At 34.8% G+C, this 23392-nt stretch overlaps 1 protein-coding gene and 1 pseudogene across 2 annotated transcripts in view; one reads left to right on the top strand and one right to left on the bottom strand.

The window, feature by feature from the left end:
- Positions 1-23392, top strand: part of WDR72 (WD repeat domain 72) — a 244812-nt gene that overhangs the window by 92744 nt on the left and 128676 nt on the right. For both annotated transcript variants that reach the window (XM_055363066.2, XM_055363068.2), the window contains one exon: positions 1437-1633. In XM_055363066.2, coding sequence (XP_055219041.2) covers positions 1437-1633 — 197 coding nt within the window. The remainder of the gene's footprint in view (positions 1-1436; positions 1634-23392) is intronic.
- LOC115930940 (uncharacterized) lies at positions 15075-15220 on the bottom strand (annotated as a pseudogene).

Genomic DNA, 23392 nt, shown 5'->3' with positions numbered 1-23392 from the left:
TTTTGTATTTTTTTGTAGAGATGGCGTTTTACCATGTTGCCCAGGCTGGTTTCAAACTCCTGGACTCAGGCAGTCTGCCCACCTCAGGCTCCAAAAGTGCTGGGATTACAGGCATGAGCCACCACACCCAGCCAGATATATCAATCTTGGTGGAAAAGGAAAGCTTAGAAGAACAACATGTTTATAAGCTTGTATGATAAGGATGTTTATTTATGAATGTAGAAATGTTATAATAAAAGTATATTGTTAAGGGACTCGAGACTGAAGTTCTGCCTGTTATTTGAGCACAGTAACTGTTACTGATTCAGAATCCACAGTGCCAACTAATGGTAGTTTAGTTGTAATAAAAGAAGGCTATAGAAGAATGGGAGAGAAATGAGGAAGGATAGAATAGTCATAATCTTCAAATATATCTACCAATCTTTTTATCTAAAGACATAGTGGCCTACAATTATTATTTCTATTTTCTTATTGTAATTAAGTTGATATTTTCTTAACAATATAAATAGTACATCTACTTCTTTCTCATTGGTAGAAAAGAATATGAAATGAAGTCTGTATTTAGGTATTGTTTATTAAATTAGTATTCCTTGGTGTCTTTATTCAGTAGGAGATAACCTATATATTTAATATAGTATGAATAATACAAATGAACTCGTAAGAGACAGAACATGATTAATTCGTATTTATTGATATTTCACTGAGTGTATGGCATTGTATTTTATAAAAGCATTGAATTATTTGTGAATTGGTTTCTGATACTTTTGGTCTGTTTTATACTTTTTTTTTTTAACTTTAAGTTGAACTTGACAGCACTCCTAAATTCTGAAACTGGAAGAATGACAGAGGCAAAGGATTTTTTTCCCCTTCTAATAACATAAGAAATAAAAGCCAAAGGATATAATCACAACAATACCAACAATAAAACAGTAAAGCCCTGTGGGGACACTTCGGTGAGGGAGGCAGTACACAAAGCATCCGTGTTCTTACTTGCTCCATTCATTTAAATTATGTGTTACCAATAGAAACATTTCAAGCCTGGAAACCCGGGCAAAGCACTGTGGGTTCTCTGTTGCTTGTGAGTTGGAACACTAGGGGACAGCACTAAAATATTCCATAGTTACGTGTTATTGATCACTTGCAACTGTATAATAAGTAAGAGATTTTACTATTAAAGACTATCGAATCTCCTGTTGATTTCAGTGAATGAAGAAGCACAAAGAGGAAGATGAACTTTTCAAATCCATAAGTTCAGCCTTTATGAGCAAGTGTTTTGAATAATTTAGGAAAAGCTCCCAGGCTATTTTTCAGTTGCAAGATACTAAGACACGATAACTTAAAGGATTGTGATTCTTCTGCTAAAGAGTGTTTGTTCTGTCTTATTCTGTTGGGGTAAATATTTTGCTGACATTTTTACCTCTAATCTTGTTTTACAGGCACTTTGGAAAGACATGAGACAGGAGAAAGAGCACGAATTATTCTTAATTGTTGTGATGATTCACAGCTTGTGAAGTCTGTACTTCCCATTGCCTCAGAGACACTTAAGCACAAAAGTATAGAACAGAGATCCTCCAGCCCCTACCAGCTTGGGCCATTACCTTGCCCTGGTCTGCAGGTGGAGTCTTCATGTAAGGTAAGTTCAAATCAAGCTGTTGTTCACAAATAACATTATCAACCGAATAAGAAGTTATATGCATTCATAAATACATGGCACTTAAGTATCAGCACAAAAACAAGAACTAAGAGACTGCTGCATCTACCAAGTAATCTTGGGTGAATCAGTATAACTTTTTGAGTGACTATTATACTTACTATGGCATGATTTTTGACAAAATAGGTTCTGGCTTATCAAAATTGAGTCAATTTTATATTAACCCTTGAATCCTAGGTGATTTTCCATAAGGAAGGGAAAACATTTATATTCTGTAGTTTGGATATATTTTTATTTTTCACTTGAGAGTATCTGACCTCTTAAAAATGCTGATTGAAAATAAACAAAAAAAATCAGAAAAACTAGATCACAGTATGGATAATTCTTTTGATATAACCAGTATCTGTAGGATCACTAACTCTCTAGGATTCCAAGCCTCAGTGAATACACAGTGATGGAGTTGGCATTTATTCTCATAAACCAAGTCAACCAGCTTAGCAGAAATTTGGACTAGCTTTATTGTTTTTTACTTCTAAATATGATATAATAATCTGATTTCTTTAAGGGATTATTTTCCATCTTTTTGTATTTTCACCTCCAAATTATCCCCTCAACATACTGTTGTAACTATGCCATTTATATGTACATATCAAATGTATTTTTTCATATAAACATATTTTCATGGTATTACTATGTAACTTATTATTAATGGCTGCATTATGCTCTATGTGGTGTGTCTATCATTGCTGGTATAAATTGTTCCTCTATGTCTTGATATATGGCTTGGTTTTTATGTTTCACTTTTAAAAATAACACATCTATGAACCTAAAGCTTTTTTCATGTAGATTATTTAAAGGATACATTTTTGGAAGTGGGATTGCTAAATCAAGGTTTTGCTGATTTTTAATTACATATTGTTCATCTTTTCTGTTATTTTAATGGTATTTTGAAGGCTAGTAATATACTATTAATAAGGACTTAGAATAAGACCTTATTTTATCTCAGGTGTATGTATATAGTTAGGCAAAAGAATGTGTCATCATCAAGAAAGGCCAATGGGCCATTAAAGCCATGCCTCAAAGCAGTAGAGTTGGGGCAGGGGTGCTAGCATGTAATCTTTAGCTTTTTAGGTTTCGAGGCCTGATTCAGATTTCGCAAGTGAGTCTAGGATTTGTCAACCTTGTGAGAACTGAGTCACACTAACTAAATACCTAAAAAATGAATATATAAACTAGAATGACAATTCTTTAATTGGCATTCTGGTTATTGCTTGGTACATTCTCACTGTAGCAAATCTGAGGCCAGGGGAAGTTGTAATACAGGGTCCCTTGATGGGAATGGAGTCAGAGCCCAGAGGATATTCATTCACTGAGCTCTGAGAGTTGAATGTAGCCAATGCTTTCAGCCCAGCAGAGTACCATCTCCCTTGGTCAAAGCTAATAAAGCATGGAAACATTTCTGAATTTTGTATTTCTCTTCTTAAGACTCCATTTAGAACACCTGCTTTTGTTTGTACTTTCCTCCTTCAGATATTGAAGCCAGTGATTAGGTGACAGCTTTTTTTCTTTTCTCATTTAATCCATTGTCTTTAGGTTTTTAAAACCTATTTTTCCTATTCTTAACTTGAAAAGGTCATTTTTCTAAGGACAGTTATAGAGATGCATTGAAACTTCAACATTCACAGCTGAACATAAGGTGGGAAATTGAATCACACTGACAGTCTTAGGTATCATAAGGCTATAGTGAATAAAGCCCAGTAACTGAGCTGAGCCAGCTGCCAAGCATCCCCATCATGATGTGTCTTTGTTGCTCACTATTCATAACAGAGTTAGCATCTTATAGTGGAAATTATATGTTAGAGTAGTAGCTGAGAACTGGGGGAATGTCTCTTGACCTATGCGTTTCAGATGTCTAGGGTCTGCAGGAGCAAATCTCATTCATCAAGTGTCATTTTTACTAATTTAACTCCCAGAAGGTAAACTGACTGCTATTTATTTCACTCTCTTGAAGAGCTTCATAGCTACTCTTTAGGTAGTGGTAATAATATATATAGATTTCATTTTCTTTATATAATTTTGTTTCTTCCTTGACTTCAAGAAGCAATAAAATGCCAGAGTCTTGTTTTCCTACTTATAGGCTGATTTCAACTTTATTTTCTTGCTTTTGCCCCTTGCCTTAGATGACTACAATTTCAAACTTTCATTCTTTACATTCGGACATAAACTGAATTGGACAGGACTATCACCTTCTTTGTCCTACATACTATACTTCTTTTATTGTTGAATTTAGTGCTAATTAGAACAATATTTATTTGTGCTTCTCCTAAGTTATATCTTTTTAATTTATGTTCTGGGTATCTTCAATGTCTATTATACACTTTTTCTCTTAGCATTTCATCCTGATAGAGTTAGGCTGTTGAGATTGTTTTATTTGTTTATTTATTTATTTATTTATTTTTAGAGGCAGGGTCTTATTTTTAGAGATCGTGCCACTGCACTCCAGCACAATCACAGTGCAGTGGCATGATCATAGCCCACTACAGATTTGAACTCCTGGGCTCAAGCAGTTCTCTCAGCTCAGCCTTCCAAGTAGTTGGGACTACAGGTGCACAACACCATACCTGGCTAAATTTAAAAAGTTTTTCTATTACAGGCAAGATCTCATTTTGTTGCCCAGGCTGGTCTCAAACTCCTTGCCTTAGGTGATCCTCCTGCCTCAGCCTCCTGAGTCTCTGGGGTGAGAGGTGTGAGCCACTGTACCTGCCAAGGTTGCTTTATCTTAGTCTTCTTTAATTTACAAATTTGATAAGTATGAAATGTTATGGGTGCTTATAAGTTTCCCATTCTCCTTGTTACTAATACGGTAAAATGCTTCATGAGTTTTCTTAAGAAAAAAATTAATTTTAAGAAACCAAGTTTGAATCATACTCATTTTATGTGTGGGAAAAATGAGGGGACAGTATGCCTGTGAAATTTAAAACTGTTAAAGGTTACTTTGTATTTCAGGATTTTTTTGTGTGTGGATTTTAGTAAGACACAGGTGAAATATCCTCCAACAATAGAATGAACTGTTTAAACAGGAGACTAGCAGCGGAGCTTTTTGTGTTTGGCAACATTTGGACTTTATTAGAACGCTGTATTTCTTTTTTCTTGTTGTATTTGAAGCAAGTGCATATAGATCTGGGGAAAAGTTTACAAGAGAAAAACAAATACAACAAAACATTTTGAAAATAATTCCAATTTGAAATGCTAGAGGAGTTGAATTTGTGCTGCTAGACAAACAATATCTCTGGCATAGGAAAGGAAGGCCAGAGTCATAAAGGATTTAAAGGAATACAATATCATATTCATGATGGGGAACTGCTTTTCTTGGATTTATCTAAGGATAAGACAAGATAGAACCTGTTTAAATTGCAATGGAAGGAATTTAGCATCAAAGTAGGGAATAAACAACCACCCTAAAGTCATCTATATATTGCAGAAATCTTTGTAGCTTCATGATATTTTAAGGGAAAAACACCTATTTTGTTTGTTGGTTGGTTAGTTGCTTTTAAATTCTTTTTCTGCATTTCTTGTCTGTAAAATGAATAAAAGGGTAAAGTGGATTATTATTTGGGGCCCATTGTAGTATCCTGGAAATGTCTTTTCTTTAAAACTGATTTTCTGTAGAATAGGTCTCCCAGCAGCTCCTTCTGGTTTGCTTTTCTAGAGCTTCACTGTCTAAAATGGTAGCCATTAAACATTTGTAGCTACTGAGTATTTGAAATGTGGTTAGTACTACATGTTAAATTCTATTTTGGATATGTAGGATTAAATGAAATATATTATTTAAATTAATCTCACCCATTTCTTTCTCCTTTTTTTAATGTATCTACTAGGCAATTTAAAATTACAAATGTGGTTTTCATTCTATTTGTATTAGACAATGATGAACTAGACCAGGGATAAGTATTTTTCTTTTTTGTAAAGGACCTGCTATGATTTGGATATTTAACCTCTCCAACCTTACGTTGAAATTTGTTCCTCAGTGTTGAAGAAGGGACCTAAGGAGAGGTCTTTAGGTCATGGGGCATATCCTTCCTGAATAGATTAATGTAAGGATGGGAGTACATGAGCTCTATCAGTTTCCAGGAGCATTGGATGCTAATAAGAGCTCCTCCCTCTCCTGTCTCTCTTGTTTCCCTTTTCACCATGTGATCTCTGTACACGTGGCTCTGGTTCACCTTCTGCCATGAGTGAAAGAAGACTGAGGCCTTCACCAGATGTCCTGTCTTCCAGCCAGCAGAATCAGGAGCCAAATAAAACTCTTTTCCTTATATATTACTCAGCCTTAGGTATTCCTTTATAGCAACAGAAAAATAGGCTTAGAAAGGACCAGACAGTACATATTTTTGGCTTTGCAGGCCAGAATTTTGCTGCTATGGGTACTCAACTCTGCTTTAGGAGCACAGAAGCAACCATAGACAATTCTTCAACAAGGGTGGTTGTATTCCAAAAAAAACATTATTTACAAAAACAGGCAGTGGACTAGAGGTGATGCACTGGTTGTCGTTTCCCAATTTATGATCTAGACAGTCTACTGGACTTGGAGATCATGAGGTCTGAGGAGAAATTGGCAAAATAGTCAACACCTCCCTTTTCCCTCCATACCTGTATTTTACATGAAACAACTTATCCCAACCTCTGCACTGTGTGGAATGTAATCCAAAAGAGCTTATATCAAGTCTAACCTGTGACAGAAACCAGGAACTCATATGTGTTTGGAAAACCACCCTTTGTAGAGAAACAAATTTGTAAGTAATGGCTCCCAACTTAGTTGGAATTTTTTTAATGGAATTTTCTTTAAATAACGCACTTATATGTGCATCTTTATCTAAGCATATAAAATTGATTATAAATAAAGACTGCACTGCATTATTTACATTTTAGTTGAGCTTTCTAGACATATGGTTATATATATTTTTAACCTTTAGCTGACCTTATGGTGATGTGTCTCTGGTACCATTTGCTGAAAATTTTTATTAGACTTTTATTCTGATACCTCTTGTAAAAAACAGCTGGTGTATTGGTAGACCACTAATTGAAAATTTGATCCCACTACTACCTATCACCTTATCAGAATGAAAAGTTAGTTCTTTTATATTTTATGACACAAAAAATAACCAAAATAGAATTAGTATAGTTTCTAAATTGTGAGACTAGAAAATATCATCTGAAAATATACTTGTAAAAGTATTAAATAATAATTCATCATGGCAATACATGTTACCATGGTTTTTATTAAACTATCTTTATTTTAATATTAAACTTGTGTAACTATAAAAAAGAACAAATACTTATTTTAAAACAATAAATTGCATTATATAGGGCTAAATCATCCATACAGAATGAAAATTTTCCCTTTTTGATTAGTAAATTTTTGATTTATTCTTTTTAATAAAATAAGCAGCATAGAACTATTTTTCTAGTGTGGAAAATATTTTATATCAATTTTTTATAATTTTAAAAGAAAATAAATAGATTTTTATTTTAAATTTCAAACACTTGATGAACAGTCATTTTCCTCTGTAAACATTGGATTAAGATTTCTGTTTTAAGTATTTTGATTTGGTGAATCTCAACTTAAAACTGTAGTACCTAAATGATAATATCCAGCCTAGGAAGATAGAATAAAGAAATAAACGTTAGGGGAGAAATCTACAAGGTCATTTGCTTTTTGAACACATAAAGTGATGCAAGTTTTTGATAGTGTATAACTGTTTACCATAGAGTTTTATAGATAATTTTATGTACTGTAAGTTAAATAAAAATTTCTGTAATATCTAATCCTTTTTTTTATAACTGCCTTATGAAGAATTTCCCTTTTCTCATTTTGTGGCATGAGTTTAAACTTTTTTTGTTTTTAAAATATTACCTCAATCATGAAGAAAACTATGAGGAATATATCACAGCTTTGTTTCAAAACTAATTTAGAAGGTCTGAGTGACTATGAAAAGTAGAAAATGCACCATTAAATGACTCCAGCTGTCCACCTCGCACCCAGAAGCAACTCCGAATTTCCTCACAGGACTTCAAAGCCTGGCTTGTATCTAAACGTTCGTTGGCCATGTAAATCAGAGGCACAAAAGGAGAATGCTCCTATTTCATGGTGCGAGGCTAGCTTAAGTCTGGCTTTGTGCAGCACGTGCCGGTGGGGAGTGCCAGCAACAGAAGGACTCTGTTCTGACTCGTGTGAGAAATGTAGTTAACACCGGATCCATATTAATGTTGTCAAGTTCCCTCGATGTATTTAAACAGATTTTAATTATTTTCAGCGTCCACAGGCCTGAAATATATAGCCTAATAGTTCTTCAAAGAAAGCTTACTTAATGTGTGAATGTAAAACCTCTCATAAAAATGAAACTTTTATATTGGCCTTAGTCATTGACATTGGTTATTCATCAAGTCAGCAATTTGTGTGGCAAAGTGCCATTTGAATAGTGTATTGTTAGGATACTTATGGTCCACTTGACAAGGGCTCTTGCTGTAAATAGTGCAATTTGACTCCAGCTGTTAAAGAGTGGCTTTGACAGCAGCCAAATAGAATGGAGATGCCTTACTGCACTGCTGAAAAATCAATATTGGGTTCTTGTTCATAGTAACCTGTTCTTTTCTCTTCTGTAGATTTATAAACGACTATTAAGGGTTTATAAGTGGAAGTTTAAATATTATTTTAACTGTAATTCACTTTAAGTTTCAAATTAAGACTTGTGATAAAGGGTACAAATGGAGAGTTTTCAGATATTATTTCCAAACCCTGGCTCATGTTTAGTCACAATTACAGTTAAGTTTAATTTGGATTCTCTAGCTTCAATAGAAAAGAATTTGTGTAAAACATGGACACAAAATTGTGTGCCTATTGTATATTGCCAGCCCAATTATTTCTTCTTTTTGATTTTCCTTATCAATTTATCTTCTGTGTCCCTCCCCTCTTCTCTGTGTGTATACCTTTTTGTATAGATGGCAGAGTTCTTTGTGGCTGTGCCCATAGCAACACCCACAGATGTTGACAGCCAGTCATGTCCCCAGTGTTGTTTTCCTAAAGCAGAGTCTTGCTGGTTTTGAAGAATTTTCTAAGCAATTTTCAGCACTACAAGGTTGCTATGATACCTGACTGGCGATAATAGATATTGAATCTGTTAATTACAATAACTACACACAGGGCTATTTTTTGATTGGGTTTCTCTACCATTGCGAGCTGTTATGTTCAAGATACAGAGAGGAAGTGAAGTTATATACTTAAGATGAGAAAAAAAATGCTCCAAGGTAAAGTCTTGAAATGTAAAAAAATTTCCAGGTATAAAAACCTTGTAGCTGACTATTGCTTTCCCAGGACTACAGATATAATTTATTTAAATCATTTCTAGTTTTGGCTGAGTTTGATTTTTAGTTTTTATTGCTGTTCCTGAGAGGACATAAGTCCTCATCTAAAGTGTACTGAGCAGGATTTGAAAAAGCTGCATTTTTTAACATGGAAAATGCCAGTATAATGTGTACTTTCTCAAATGCGTTTTTCAATGAAGTCAGCTGTTAAAATAGCTATCTTCCTATTACTAATCAACTCTGCATTTATTGAATTTATGGCTGAGATAGCAACTGAAAATTCATAAAGCTGATAATATAATTGTGAGCGAAGACCTTTAAGGCTCATTCAAGGTCGGCGTTATTGTTTTTATAATTGCTGATAGGCAACCGTGATTTCTACCAGAGAAAAGGTTGGTTCTGCTTTGGGTTTAGCTGGTTTCAAAAAATGTTCTCTCTTCCATTATTTCTAAAGTAAGATTTTTCACTGAATAAATATTTATATCATTTATTTAGTACTAAACTTAGCTTTAGATTTATTTCAGTTTCTCTCCCCCTACAATATTTCATTAACCCTATAAGAGACATAGAAATCTAAGATTATAACTTTCTTCTTGGATTAAATACTCCGTTTGTAGTTATCAGTTAATTTGAAGGGGGAAGTTCTAACATAGAACATGGAGAAAAGTTAAACATTTTAGGCATTTTAATTTTGTGTTTAGCTTGATCTAGGGAGTGTGTTAGCATAATTTATTAAAGCACATCTTTACATTTGCCTTCATTTACATTAATAATTTTGTAGATATTTTAGAACCTATGAATTCTGTAATCATGCTCATATATTATGCATCCAAAACTATTTAACTTATTTAGACTTTTTTCTTCCTTATTTCTTTTTTCCTTCTTTCTTTTTTTTTTTTTTTTTTTTTTGAGATGGAGTCTCTCTCTTTTGCCCAGGCTGGAGTGCAGTGACATGATCTCAGCTCACTGCAGCCTATGCCTCCCAGGTTCAAGTGATTCTCCTGCCTCAGCCTCCCAAGTAGCTGGGACTACAAGCGCATGCCACCACAACCGGCTAATTTTTTGTATTTTTAGTAGAGACAGGGTTTCACTGTGTTAGCCAGGATGGTCTCAATCTCTTGACCTTGTGATCTGCCCGCCTTGGCCTCCCAAAGTGCTGGGATTACAGGCATGAGCCACCGTGCGAGGCCTGTTTTTCCTTTTTAAAAACATGTAGCCTCTCAAAATTTGTTAAGATCCTGCTTCTTGTAGTACCCAAAAGATGACCCTATTCCACCTACTTAAAGAGGTTGTTATTTATTGGGCTCCAAATTCACTCCAGTGGATTTGGATGCTCTGTTATTGAGCAACTTGTTGGTTCTGATTAAAATGATTATAAATGTTACCTCTTTAAAATGTGTTTCTATTCTGTTTTTTTAATGACTAATGCACTGGATGGTATTTTCTGGAAAAAAATGATGTTTTTAGAATTCAAATGTTAACTCAAAGTATTAGTTGCTTATAACTGGAAAGAAATGGAGGAGAATAAAATCTTTCTTGTTGAAAGCTGGTAATATCACTTATTGACTGAGAGAACCATCTGGACCCATTTAAAGCAATCCCAACAGGAGCACTACTTCTGTACCAATGACTTATGTTGAAACTGGCCCTAAGAGAGCAGCAAATGCAAAAAACTAACAGGAAGCAATTCTCAAAAAAGAAAGCATTTATTTTCATGGAATATTTCCCCTATACGATTAAAAACAAAATGTATTAAGACTTTATCTTTATTTATTGGAACTAAGAGCATGAACTTATTAAAAAAATACATCCAGCTAACATTCTTGTCCATTTTTCTGAATTCTGTTTTAATAGTGATGCCCTGAAGGCACCACCAGTTCTCTGCATCTCCAAATGATGTTTATTTATTTGTAATTTTTTTCATACTATATAGCTCATATAATTCTACAAACAGCTTTAATCCTAAATTCAAATATCCTGCATAATCTTTTGGTTCAAGTGTGATTATTCCTGTCAGATATAAAAATGATCCTAACAAGCTGCTGTGAGCAGCAGGGGCTTTCTTATGCACGTATTTAACTCCATGCACAATCAAATGGGACTGAAAATTGTAGTTGTTCTATGTCTTCGCATATTGCCCAAAACCTGATGACTTTTAGAAAGCCATTAAGAAAGCTTACAAAGCTGGGCACCATGGCTCACGCCTGTAATCCCAGCACTTTGGGAGGCTGAGGCGGGCGGATCACAAGGTCAGGAGTTCAAGACCAGCCTGACCAACATGGTGAAACCCCGTCTCTACTAAAAATACAAAAATTAGTCAGGCATGTTGGCATATGCCTGTTATCCCAGCTACTCAGGAGGCTGAAGCAGGAGAATTGCTTGAACCTGGGAGGCGGAAGTTGCAGTGAGCCAAGCTTGTGCCACAGCCTGGCCGACAGAGCAAGACTCCATCTCAAAAAAAAAAAAAAAAAAAAAAAACTTACAAAATGCGAAGTCCCGCTCACCTTCATTACTTTCTTCCGAGCTCCCACTAGAGGTCTCGTCGTTATATAAAACGTGACCTTCTCCATTGATTCTCTGGTAGCAGATGTTTTGTTTTCCTTTTTCTTGTCTCTCAGGCCAATCTCTGTTTTACAACAACCATAGCATGACATTCATCATGTAATCAGACGGCAAAATATGGAAAGAATAGTATGGGTCCTTTGTCTTCATGTGTGATTATCTTGAGGCTCAAATGAGAAAATTATTTGACAGTTGACATCTCCCCAAATCTAAGAGGATACCTGAATCTTGAACTTTCACAAAGTTTTTATTATATGATTGTCAGTCCAAAATTGTTAATTACCAAGGACCTATCTTTTATTAAACCAGATCAATTATAAAGTCAGGTTGATAGATGGTAACAAATTGTCTTTAAGATCTCTCTTTTTTTTTTTTTTTGAGATGGCATCTTGCTCTGTCACCCAGGCTGGAGTGAAGTGGCGCAATCCTTGCTCATTGCAGCCTCTGCCTCCCAGGTTCCAGCGATTCTCCTGCCTCAGCCTCCTGGGTAGTTGGGATTACAGGTGTGCACCACCACGCTCAGCTAATTTTTGTATTTTTAGTAGTGATGGGGTTTCACCATTTTGGCCAGGCTGGTCTTGAACTCCTGACCTCAGGTGATCCACCCACCTCGGCCTCCCAAAATGCTGGGATTACAGGTGTGAGCCACTGCACCCGGCCAAGATCTCTTAAGCGTATCTTTCTTTTATGACTTTAACATTTATGTATGCTAATGATCAGCTTAAAATATCTTGAGGCATATTTTTAGTAATTAAATTTCTGGTGTTAACAAGGATGGAATTAGTAAGATAGAAGCAGAAAACTAACAGTTCTGAGTGTATTTTGCCAAAATTTTCACTTTTTATGATAATTCAATTAATCATGACAAATTATGCCCTCAATATACATCTGATTTAAATGGTCTACCCTTCTATCTTAATCAAGATAGCTACTGAGATTAGATACAGAAAATTCAATGAGCTGCATGGTGAGGAAGTGCCCATATAACACATAGTACCTCAGATGATGGTTTGCTTCACTGTTCTTGTGCACCTACCACAAAGGCCCAGCTGTGGGGCCACAATTGATGTTTTTTTGCCTTCATCTAATGTTCTACGTCCATTAATTCTAGGACCAAGTTCTTGTATTTTAAAACATTGAGTTATTATATTTTATCAAACTTCAGTTTTGTAACAGGAAATAATTATCAAAATCTGTTTATATTTCACTAATGAATAAAATCTAAGGATTTGGGCCCTTACTTCTCTATCTGTATAAAGGGTATAATAAATGGGTATTTAATTCACAGACAAATCATGAAGTATAATGGGACTAAGTAATGTAATCTACAAGAGTCTCGTTATGTATGAATGATACATCATATCTCTTAAATCTTTTGCAGCCCTCTTGTGGTCACCTGATGTCTTCTTGATAAATCATTTAGTATGGTTGCTTTTGATTCTTGTTTTCAGGATATACCGAATTTCATTCAGCATGAACACATACATCATATTATAATTAAAAGTTTCTTCACTTGAGAATTAGAGCAGGTTTTGTCAGTAGTTCATGAGTGATACTTGGGAAAGAACTCTAATTGATTTTTACTATCCACTGGTAATTTTGTGTTGATTTCCAGACTGGGTATATTTATGCATAATCAAAACCTAGGAAATATCCTCTTTAATATTTCAGAATGTTCATAAAATTCAAATTTCTATTTAGTACTATTATTTTAAAATATATTATATCTCCTAAACTAGGAACTCTATCTATTAGTTTCTTAACAAGAGTATCTTTGGAGTTATAAATTTGATTTTGACACTTATCATGTGGGGCAGGGGATGTCCTGTAAGGTTTACACATATTCTTCAGCCATAACAATTTCCATTCTATTGAACTCACATAACTGTTTATGAAATATTATTTTCAGCTTCCACAAGCATGACAGAAAGAAAAGAAACTAAGAATGAGCATTCCATTATTATTAATCTGAGTTGCATTCATTCTTGTGATAAAAACCCAAATCAAAAATCATACATTAAAAAAGATGAAAAACGTCAACTACAGGTTCAGTCCCATGACCCAGATATTTAATCCCCAACTATTTGGCCTCATTAAAGAAACTCATATTTCCACTGATGTTAGTCTTTTGCCAGAATATTTTCACCTCAATTCTACACCTTCAAGTCTAACTTCGATGTCAGTTTACCATTATGTAGGTAGCAACCCACTTTCTGTTACTCTCTTTCTCAGCATCCATTTTATTTCATTTTGTATCTTCTCTACCCTCTACTACAGTGTAAGTTCAAAGGGGACAGTTACAGTTATGATAAACCTATTTTATAACTTTATCATGAAATTCTCATCACCTGGCATATCTGGCACGTGGAAGGCATTCAGAAATATTTGTGGAATAAACTCATGAACTGAAAACTACCGAAGTCTAAAACATGAAGAATAGATGGTAAGAAAGTAAAGAATGCTTCATTTTTTGAATTGTAAGAGAAAAAAATATAAATGACTGACAGAAAAAAAAGTGTATTTATTTCGCCACCCAATTGCTTTAAGTCCAAATCAGGTTTACATGGGACTTGGTTGTACAGAGGATAGTGACCTAGCAAAAAATAGTCAATAATAGCAAAGAGACTGTTGAAACACAGCAGCAGCCTCCACTGATATTTAGACACCAGTCTCAATTACAAAAGTTTATAAGAAAAAGTGTATTATTAAATAGTAGTGATAAAACTTAGTATGCCCAGCATATTAGGGAGAAATGATTCACTTTGGGTAAGGTGAGCATAGAACAGAGCTGATAAAGACTCAGAAAGGAAGATTAAGAGGCAATGTGGTTAAAATGGCTTGTTATACCAACACAGTGCATATTATTACCCCATTTACTTGCCCTTAAATCTTAGACTTCTTTTTCTAATAACAAAGTTGTCTAAAATAAGCACTCAAAAATAGCCTGAGGATTGCGTTGTATATCAGGAGCCTCTACTTCCCTGAAATAATTACTTTACTAAGCCCTCCCCTCAATACAAAACCCCTGAAGCCAGCAACAATCTAATCAACAGGTTTGTAATAACTTTCAGAAATTTAAGTGTAATAAATATGAAGAGGCCTGATTTATGTTTCATTTCCCAGATGCAAAGACTAGTACAATTCTGTATCCCCCAAGTAGCAAACATTGCTTCCTGCTTTTGTACATCATTTGAAAATTGCTTAACTCACCCTCTCATCAGAGGATAAGGAGAAGAGAGGGCTGATTACGTTTCAACATGTATGACATTAAATGCTTTTAGGTAGCTCATTGTGGGAAGGTAGGGTGGCATACTGGATTAGCAGCCCCAGGAGAAACTGAGCTTCATAGGATTTGTTCTTCTTCCTTGTCTCTGAAGACCCCATTTAGATTCCCATGACAAGGCTCTTCCATAATTTCTGGTACACTAGTGCTCTTCCACATGGGTGGTTCTGATGACTCTATTCTCCACATTTCTTCCTGCCCAGTCTCATGTACCAGAGATGTTCTCTTTACCTAGTCAAATCCTACCTAGACTACAGCATGTGCATGTACAATTTACCATGAACATGCTAGTTAAACAATTTATATTAAACTGATAAAAACAGATGCTACATTTGATCTTAGCCAGAAGGCCGAGAAGTGATTAAACAATTTATAAATTAACTATGGACTGGGTGCAGTGGCTCACTCCTGCAATCCCAGCATTTTGGGAGGCAGAGGTGGGCAGATCACCTGACATCTGGAGTTTGAGACCAGCCTGACCAACATGGTGAAACACCATCTCTACTAAAAATACAAAAAATTAGCCGGCATGGTGTCGCACACCTTTAGTCCCAGCTACTCTGGAGGCTGAGACAGGAGAATTGCTTGAACCTGGGAGGCAGGCGTTGCAGTGAGCCGAGATCTTGCCACTGCACTCCAGCCTGAGCAATAGAGCAAGGTTCTGTCTCAAAACAAACAAACAAACAAACAAAAACTATAGATTGCCTAATTATTTTACCACTATTTATTTATCTTATTTTCTCAGGCCTAAAGCTCCTTGAAAACAAAGAATTACTGTGTCTGCATGTTATGTAAGTTTTGTAGCATGGAATGCAAAACAGAATACTTTATTCATTCAGCAAATATTCACTGAACATCTACTATGTACCAGGCACTCTTCTTGATACAAGATCATGGTGCCCATGGCACTTACATTTCTAGTGAGAGTGGATGCATTGTAAACAAAACAAAACAAGACTGTCAGATAATGATAAAGGCTCTGCAGGGAATTAATGTTGGGCAGTTTGATAGACAGTCCTAGGGGTTTACTATAGCCTGGGTGGTCAGAGAACATCAGAGAAGGAGGTAGGATTTATACTGTTTGAATTGCAAGAAAGAACCAGAGATTCTCCCGCCTTTCAGAGGGGAGAATATTCTAGGGAAAGCAAACAGCTACAAAAGAAGGCCTAAAGTAGGAATGAGCTTGATGTAGACAATGAAGTCAAAAAGGCCAGTGTGACTCAAGAGGAGTATGGGGGAGGGAGCATTAAGAGTCAATATTGAAAAGTGAGGGACGGACAGAATATGTTGGGTGTAATAATCCAAAGTAAGAAGCTTGACTTCCAAGTATTAAAGGGAGTCTTTTCACGATTTTACTCAAAAGGAGTAACATGATTTGATTTATGTTTTGAAAAGGTCGTTTTGTTTGCTATGTAAAAAAAAAAAAAAACTGAATTAGAGGAGAGAGTGTGTCTGGAAGAGGAGTCCATTGCTTAGTTGAAGCAAGAGAAAGAAATTGTTAGCTGGTGTTTGTTTTGTTTTGTTTTTTTGTTTGTTTTAACATCAAGTTGGCAAAAACCATGGTGTGACATATGTGCTCTAGTTGACCTATATCCCAAAGTGCCAGTGGGAGGAACCGCTTTAGATGGTGAGGCTAACCCTGTCTGTGGTATGCAGGAAGTCATATTAGGACTAAATCATGATGGATGAATAAGATTTTGCCACAAGGAACAGCAGGTCCAAAAGCCCAGAATATGAAGATGGGGAAGAAGTAGGAGGTTAATGAGAAGTTGATATGACTGGAGATGGAATATAAAGTGAGACACAGTGGAAGGTTAACTATGACTTGTACCCCTTAAGAAAATAAAAGGAAGTCTTTGAACCTAGACTTCAACTTCTTATTTTATTTTGGTAAGAACACTTAACATGACATCTGCCCTCTTAACAAATTTTTCAGTGTATAATACGTTATTGCTGACTCTAGGTACAATGTTGTACAGCAGATCTCTATAGCTTACTAATTTTACTGGGCTGAAATTTTATGCCCATTGATTAATAACTTAAGCCCCTAGCAAGCACAATTCCACTCTTCGATTCTATGAATTTGACTATTTCAGATATTGCATATTGATGTAATCAGGCAATATTTGTCTTTCTGTGACTGCTTATTTCACTTAGCATATGTCCTCAAGATTCATCATGTTATCACATATTGCAGAATTTCCTTTCTTGAAAGGCTAAATGTTATTCCATTGTATGTATATATCAAAATTTCTCTATCCATTCATCTGCTAATGAACGTTTAGATTATTTCCACATCTTGGTTATTGTGATGCTGCAATAAACATAGACATGCTAATACTTCTTCAGGATCCTGATTTTAATTCTTTTGGATAAATACCCAGAAGTCGATTGCTGGACCATATGGTGGTTCTATTTTTAATTTTTTGAGGAACCTCCATGCTGTTTTTCATAGCAGCTACACCATTGCATTTCTACCCACAGTGTGCTAGGATTCCAATTTCTCTACATCCTCACAAACACCTGACTTTTGTTTGTTTTGTTTTTGTTTTCATTTAATAATAGCCATCCTGAAAGGTATTGGGTGGTATCTCATTGTGGTTTTGATTTGCATTTCTTTGATAATTAATGATATTGAGCATTTTGCATATATTTCTTGACCATTTGTATATCTGTTTTGGAGAAATGTCTATTCAAACCCTTGGCTTGGTTTTTTTATTATTAGGGTTTTTTGCTATAGAGTTGTAAGAATTCCTGGACTTGGACTTTTGGGAGCAATTTATATTTGTGGTGGAAAATCTCATGAGTAACAAAAACAACCAATACAGACTTAAGATAGGGTCCTCTTTTAAAGTGTAACAACTGAATTAAGGGGATTTAACACATAAAATTGCTTTCTTTATATTTATATTGCATTTTTGCCCAGAAAAAATATTTTGCATACATTTAAAATTCCCATTAATTTAGAATAAGCCAGGGGTTGGCAATTTTTTTCTCTAAAGGATCAGATATCAAATATTTTTTGGTTTTGTGGGCCATACAGTCTCTGGTACACCTACTCAACTCTGCGTTGGTAATGCAAAAACAACCATAGCCAACGCATCAGTAAATGAGTGTTTCTGTGTTCCAGTAATAGTTTCTTTGCAAAGAGAAGTGGTAGGCAGGATTTGGCCTACAAGTCATTGTTTCTTGACCTCTGCAATAGGCAGTGCTGTGATTAGATTGTGTTATAATTGACTATAATAGGCCACAAGAAGAGGAGTGTGGTAGCTTTCCACTGGAAAGAACTATATTTTATTATTGTCATTAACAGATTTTCTTGTAAAGCTCCCTATTTGCTGAAAATTATAACTGGTTTTGCTCAATTTGGGAGCCCTGGTTTGTAAACTCTCTTTTGGATTTTCAGAGATTTTTGTCTTGTTTCTTCTGCTTCTTACTTTTTTAAGGTAGTCTACAAGCTTGATCTTGTCAATCAGTTGCTAGACATGTGAGAAGTTATTGTGGTATGGTTGTTTGAAAGAACTCATGTTCTGAGACATTTCATAAATTTTATATACTTTTTTTTTCAGTGAGCATACTCTCTGGGTATTGATTTCAATTTAGTAAGTATGTGTTGAATTGAATTGACTGAAATATCTGGTGGCCACACAAATATATACCCAAAATAAGTGTTTGTGGTTGGTTATTCGTTATGTGAATACACATACAAATCACTCAAAAGAGGAGAAACACTATTTAAAAAAAAATTTGTCCTTTGGTCTACTTAATGCTGAGCCAATTCTGGCTAAGTTGTTTTTCCTTCAGACCTATACCTTTCCTGACCTCTTGGCCAATTATAAGCTTGTTAGTATGATGTTTAGAAAGCATCAACATGATACTGCTGATTTCAGTGTCATAGTTCGGGAAGCAAAGGTGTTTGGAGTAAGTAAAATTACATGTACATACCACATCTCTTTTAATTAGTTTTCATCTCTAGAGGGTGGGTACAGAGTAATTTAGTAACACATACTTGTTATCTTAATTGACAAAAACATATAGAGAAAGAGGTGAAAACAAATGGAAGGAAATAATTGCTATTTAAAGAACACATGAGACAAGTATCTTTCCTGCTACGTAAAATTTGGCTATTAATGAGTTTTTTGGATTTCATATTGAGAACTTTTATTCTATTAGTGACATTGAATTTTTATAGGATGCAGAATAGACCAAAATTGGATTATGACGTGTCTATTCAAACAGACGTGCCATCTGTCAGAGGTGGGGAAGTTAGGGGGAATTTGTTTCTGTGTCTTCTAGTAGTTTCCAGGGAAAGTATAATGCATGTAAGCATGAGAAATCACATTTCATGTAGTGGAAGGAGCACTGGACTAGGAGTAGTCAATCTGGGTTTTAATTTCAACTTTGGCATTTCAGTAGTTGCATTGATTAAATGAGTGGCTATATGACATTGAATCAGTCACCAGGCCTCTCTTGTTTCCACCTGTCTATCCATGTATATACTGATAACAATTTGGAAAATATCTAGATCAGAATAGGCTATATTATGTTCTAGTAACAAACAATGTCCCAAATCTCATTGGCTAAAACAACTCAAGTTTATTATTTCTTATTCACTCAGTGTACCAACCTGGGGTCGGAAGGGGTCTCTGCTCTTCATTGTTACACAGAGACAAAGCTAATGAAGCAGAAGCCGTATGCTGGGAAAAGGTGGAGAACTGTAAGCATTTGGTAGAAATACCGATGACTGAGGAGAGGGAGCATGAGAGAGGAAAAAAATACTAATGATTGCACAGATAATTTGTAGGGCTCTGTATAAAATTATATGAAATTTCGTGGAAAAGTGTGGTTTCTCTTTAGATTCCTGCTTCAGGAAGTTAAGGATCTCCCTAGGTGTTATAATTATGGATGATCTAATTTTCTTTTGATTATCTTTATTATTGAATTCTTTGTAAACAGTATTAATATTGTTTATTAAAGGCAAAAATAATATAGCAAAAGCTATTTTTTAAGTAATGAATCTCTTTCAAATGTCCTTTGCTTATCTTACTTTTTAAAAATTTATGAATGTATATAAATACCTTTAGTTTCTTCTATAATTCAGAATTTGGTGTCTGAGTTAGTATTTCATGTTCTGTACTATTGTGATTTCATAACAATTGAACACATCTTTTCCATTTTTCACATGGAGTTATATGATTCTAATCTGTGCACAAAAATAATTCTGATTTTTCACATTTTATTCTTGAGATCTGATCAGACTTCCTAAGCTTTCTACTGGGGTCTCTGCCATAGGACTAATGGTGTCCTTACCTTTGCATTGTACCAAGAAAGGATAATCCTTTGTATATTGTCTCTAGTACAGGCAATACCCTACAATTTGGGGGAATATTTTGACTTCAGTAATTTATCAACAAAGACCCTTAATTATTCCCTTTTTTATTTTTGGTTATGGGACTTCCTTTTTATTACACCTATTTGGCCATACCTTACTTTCCTTGCCATTTTTTTTAACTGTCCCAGAGCTTTTATTTGACGTTTTCTATCATTTCAGTATTTCAGTTCCTAGAGAGGATATTTTGTTGTACATTTATTTCTCAGAATTATTTATAAAACCATGAAAGTTTAAAGCTGGCACTTGGTTTCAATCCCTTTCCAGAAGCTGGGGACACACTTGTGGTTGTGGTTCTTTTTGTTGGGGAGAATACGTTGGTCCCTAGCTTTTGTCTCTTGTTTATTAACCAGTCCTCAATACAAGGTGACCTGAAACAGTCTTCTGGCCTTTGGTAATTTTGTTTACCTTCTTTCTTTTCTTTTTCTATCCCTCACTCCCTCCTTTACCTTGGTCTTACAACATTTTTCAAAAATGATGAGCAGTTTGTTTACCTCTAAATCCATTATTTGTATTATTTCTCACTTAACCTGCAACTGAATCTGCACCACAGAAATTTAGTTGATTGCTGAGAGATTATTTGGGAACTATGATAAGAGAATATGAGTTACGGGGGTTTTATAAGCACGAGATATAAAAATAAAAATTTCAAACAATCCAGCAATATTTTTATAATTAGGACTTTGGTGGTTTTTCCTTTGTTGTATACATCAGAAGTTTTTTGAGAAGTAGAAATAAACTATCTGAGAGTGTAAAAAGAAAATGACTGCAAAATTAATTTCTTTGCAGTCATTAAAAAATAGACGTACAGAGATATGGTTATGATTTACAGAACAATAGTCACATTTTAAGTGTTACAGAAACATTGATGCTTTTTAATAAGCCAAATCATCACCTTATTCCTGTAAGATAGGGTCATCATACATCCAGGTTCCCTGGGACAGTTTTGGCTCATGCCTCTTGTTTAAAGTTAATTGTTAATAATGCACCATTTGACTCTAAAAAGTAGCCTGGTTTGAACAATAAATTATATGATCACTTTATTTAAAGGAGACTAGCAAAAAATATATATGTCCTACTTAAGGTTAATCTAGCAATTTCAAAATATTCAAATAACCATGTATGACATACTAACACAAATGGGTTAAAGAATATAAAGCTGATGCTTAATCATTTTCCTTTTATATTTAGATATGCAAAAATACTAGAATCTCCTAGCAGTTAAAATGATATAGTTTAAGAGAAAAATCATGCTTAAGGCAAATACAAATCTTAATTTTTACTTCATCGAACATTTACAGTTTTAGTTTTTCTGTGTTTGGCATATCTTTCTTAGTACATCATTTTAAAAACCAACATGCAAAAGGTTCATTGCACAGTAAATGACACCCTTCATTTTATAATGGTTTATTGATATATGCATTAAAAATGTAACTGGATAACCCTGAGAACTGCTTTACAAAATTCTGCTATTCTTCACACTTAAAACACAAAACCTATAATTAAAAAAGAAACGAGCAATTTGTCCATTAGCCAGAGTCAGATTATACACTTTAAATCTGGAGATTTTGTAAACACACTAATAATATTTTACAGGCATAAACCAGTTTGAAGCCTGAAACACAATTTCATTTATCTTTATATTCTAAGCCTTATAATGTCGCAGAAAGTGTCCATCTGTTCAGCTGAGATTGCTTCAAATAGTGAGTGGTCAGAAAGACTTAGATGATAAAGGTCAAAGGAGCCTCTTGACCCTGTGATACTTGCCAAAGCAATTGGAGCATCAGGGCTGATATATAGTTAGATACAGTTCGCTAAAGCAGGCTCCACTTTAATTGGTAGTGATAGCAAGAATACACAGTAAAGTCATTGCTGAAAGAAAACAAAAAGTATCCAATATAGTAATTTATTACCAGTCAGTGGGTTTCACGCACTAAGTTGTTTTACCCCTGCAGTGGTGAGAGAAAGCAAAAAGGTACTCTAACACTTAGCTGAAAATGGATGCCCTGCTGATACCCAAGATGCGTAGTGGCCCCATGATTGCCCGTGCCATTAGCTTGGTAATGTTGTCTCTATTGTAAGCTCAGCTCCCCATGTTCTTCCTGTGCATCAGCTGCAGATTGAAGGCTTTCTCCTTTGTCTTCTATTTGCCCTGCCAATCATGCTGCTCTCCACCCGACCCGTTGGAAGGAGACAGTTTTACTGCCAACAACGATCTTCAGCAACCTAGGGCTCAGAGAATCTGAAAATGAATGGTTGGCACTTTCATTTACACCTTGCTGTTTGATTTACACGTTGTTGGGATTTTTTTTTGTTCCTATTATTCCACCAATGGTTTCCAGATTTTTCATATCTTTGCAAGATACATACTTCTCATAACTAGTATACACCTATATGCTTATGGCTCCCTATGAAATTAAATTATTTGTTACAAATGTTGACGTATATTTGGTGCAGTATGAGCACAGCTCTTTGTAAATATTTTTTATTTAGTTAATCAGCTTAAAAAATCCTTTAAAAAATAGTTACTGGTTTCTGTCAACGAAGATAAAATTCCCATGGGGAAATATGAACGAACTCTTCAATGTCTCAATTTTTTTCCTTAAACATCTTAAGAAAAACTATGTACCACCAAGAAAAGATAGACTAAAGCAGAGACTTTCCTAATTGCAAGCACAGATGCAGTAAAATAAATCTTATTTCACATTTCCGGTCGTATATGGGAGGTGTAGTTTGTGTTTTTGGTTTGCGTTTGTTTGTGCTTATCTAAAATATGGATACCCTCTCAAATATTTAAATTTACTCAAGGACCACTTGATTTCAAGGCTGATGGATACACTGTTTTCATCAAATCACAATAGAAATTTATTCCTGAAGTAATTACAATAGAAAACAATATTAGCTTGGCATTTACAGTTAAACACTAAACTTAAACTTGATTTGGATTTTCTAACTGAGGGCTCAGTGTATAAAAAGTATGTTACTGTACACATTTTTCATGGATAAAATAGTCTTTTGTGCATTTTGTTTGCATATGTAAAATTAGATGATATTGTGATTCTATGAAAATGTATTTTCTTTCTTTTTTTTTTTGAGACAGGGTACTCTAGGTTAGATCATGGAAATGGTAAGTTGTTGAAAAGTG

The sequence above is a fragment of the Gorilla gorilla genome, chromosome 16 (assembly GCF_029281585.2).
Source record: "Gorilla gorilla gorilla isolate KB3781 chromosome 16, NHGRI_mGorGor1-v2.1_pri, whole genome shotgun sequence".
NCBI lineage: Eukaryota > Metazoa > Chordata > Mammalia > Primates > Hominidae > Gorilla > Gorilla gorilla.
The sequence above is the reverse complement of the archived record's forward strand: the minus strand, read 5'-3'. Positions and strand labels throughout refer to the sequence as shown.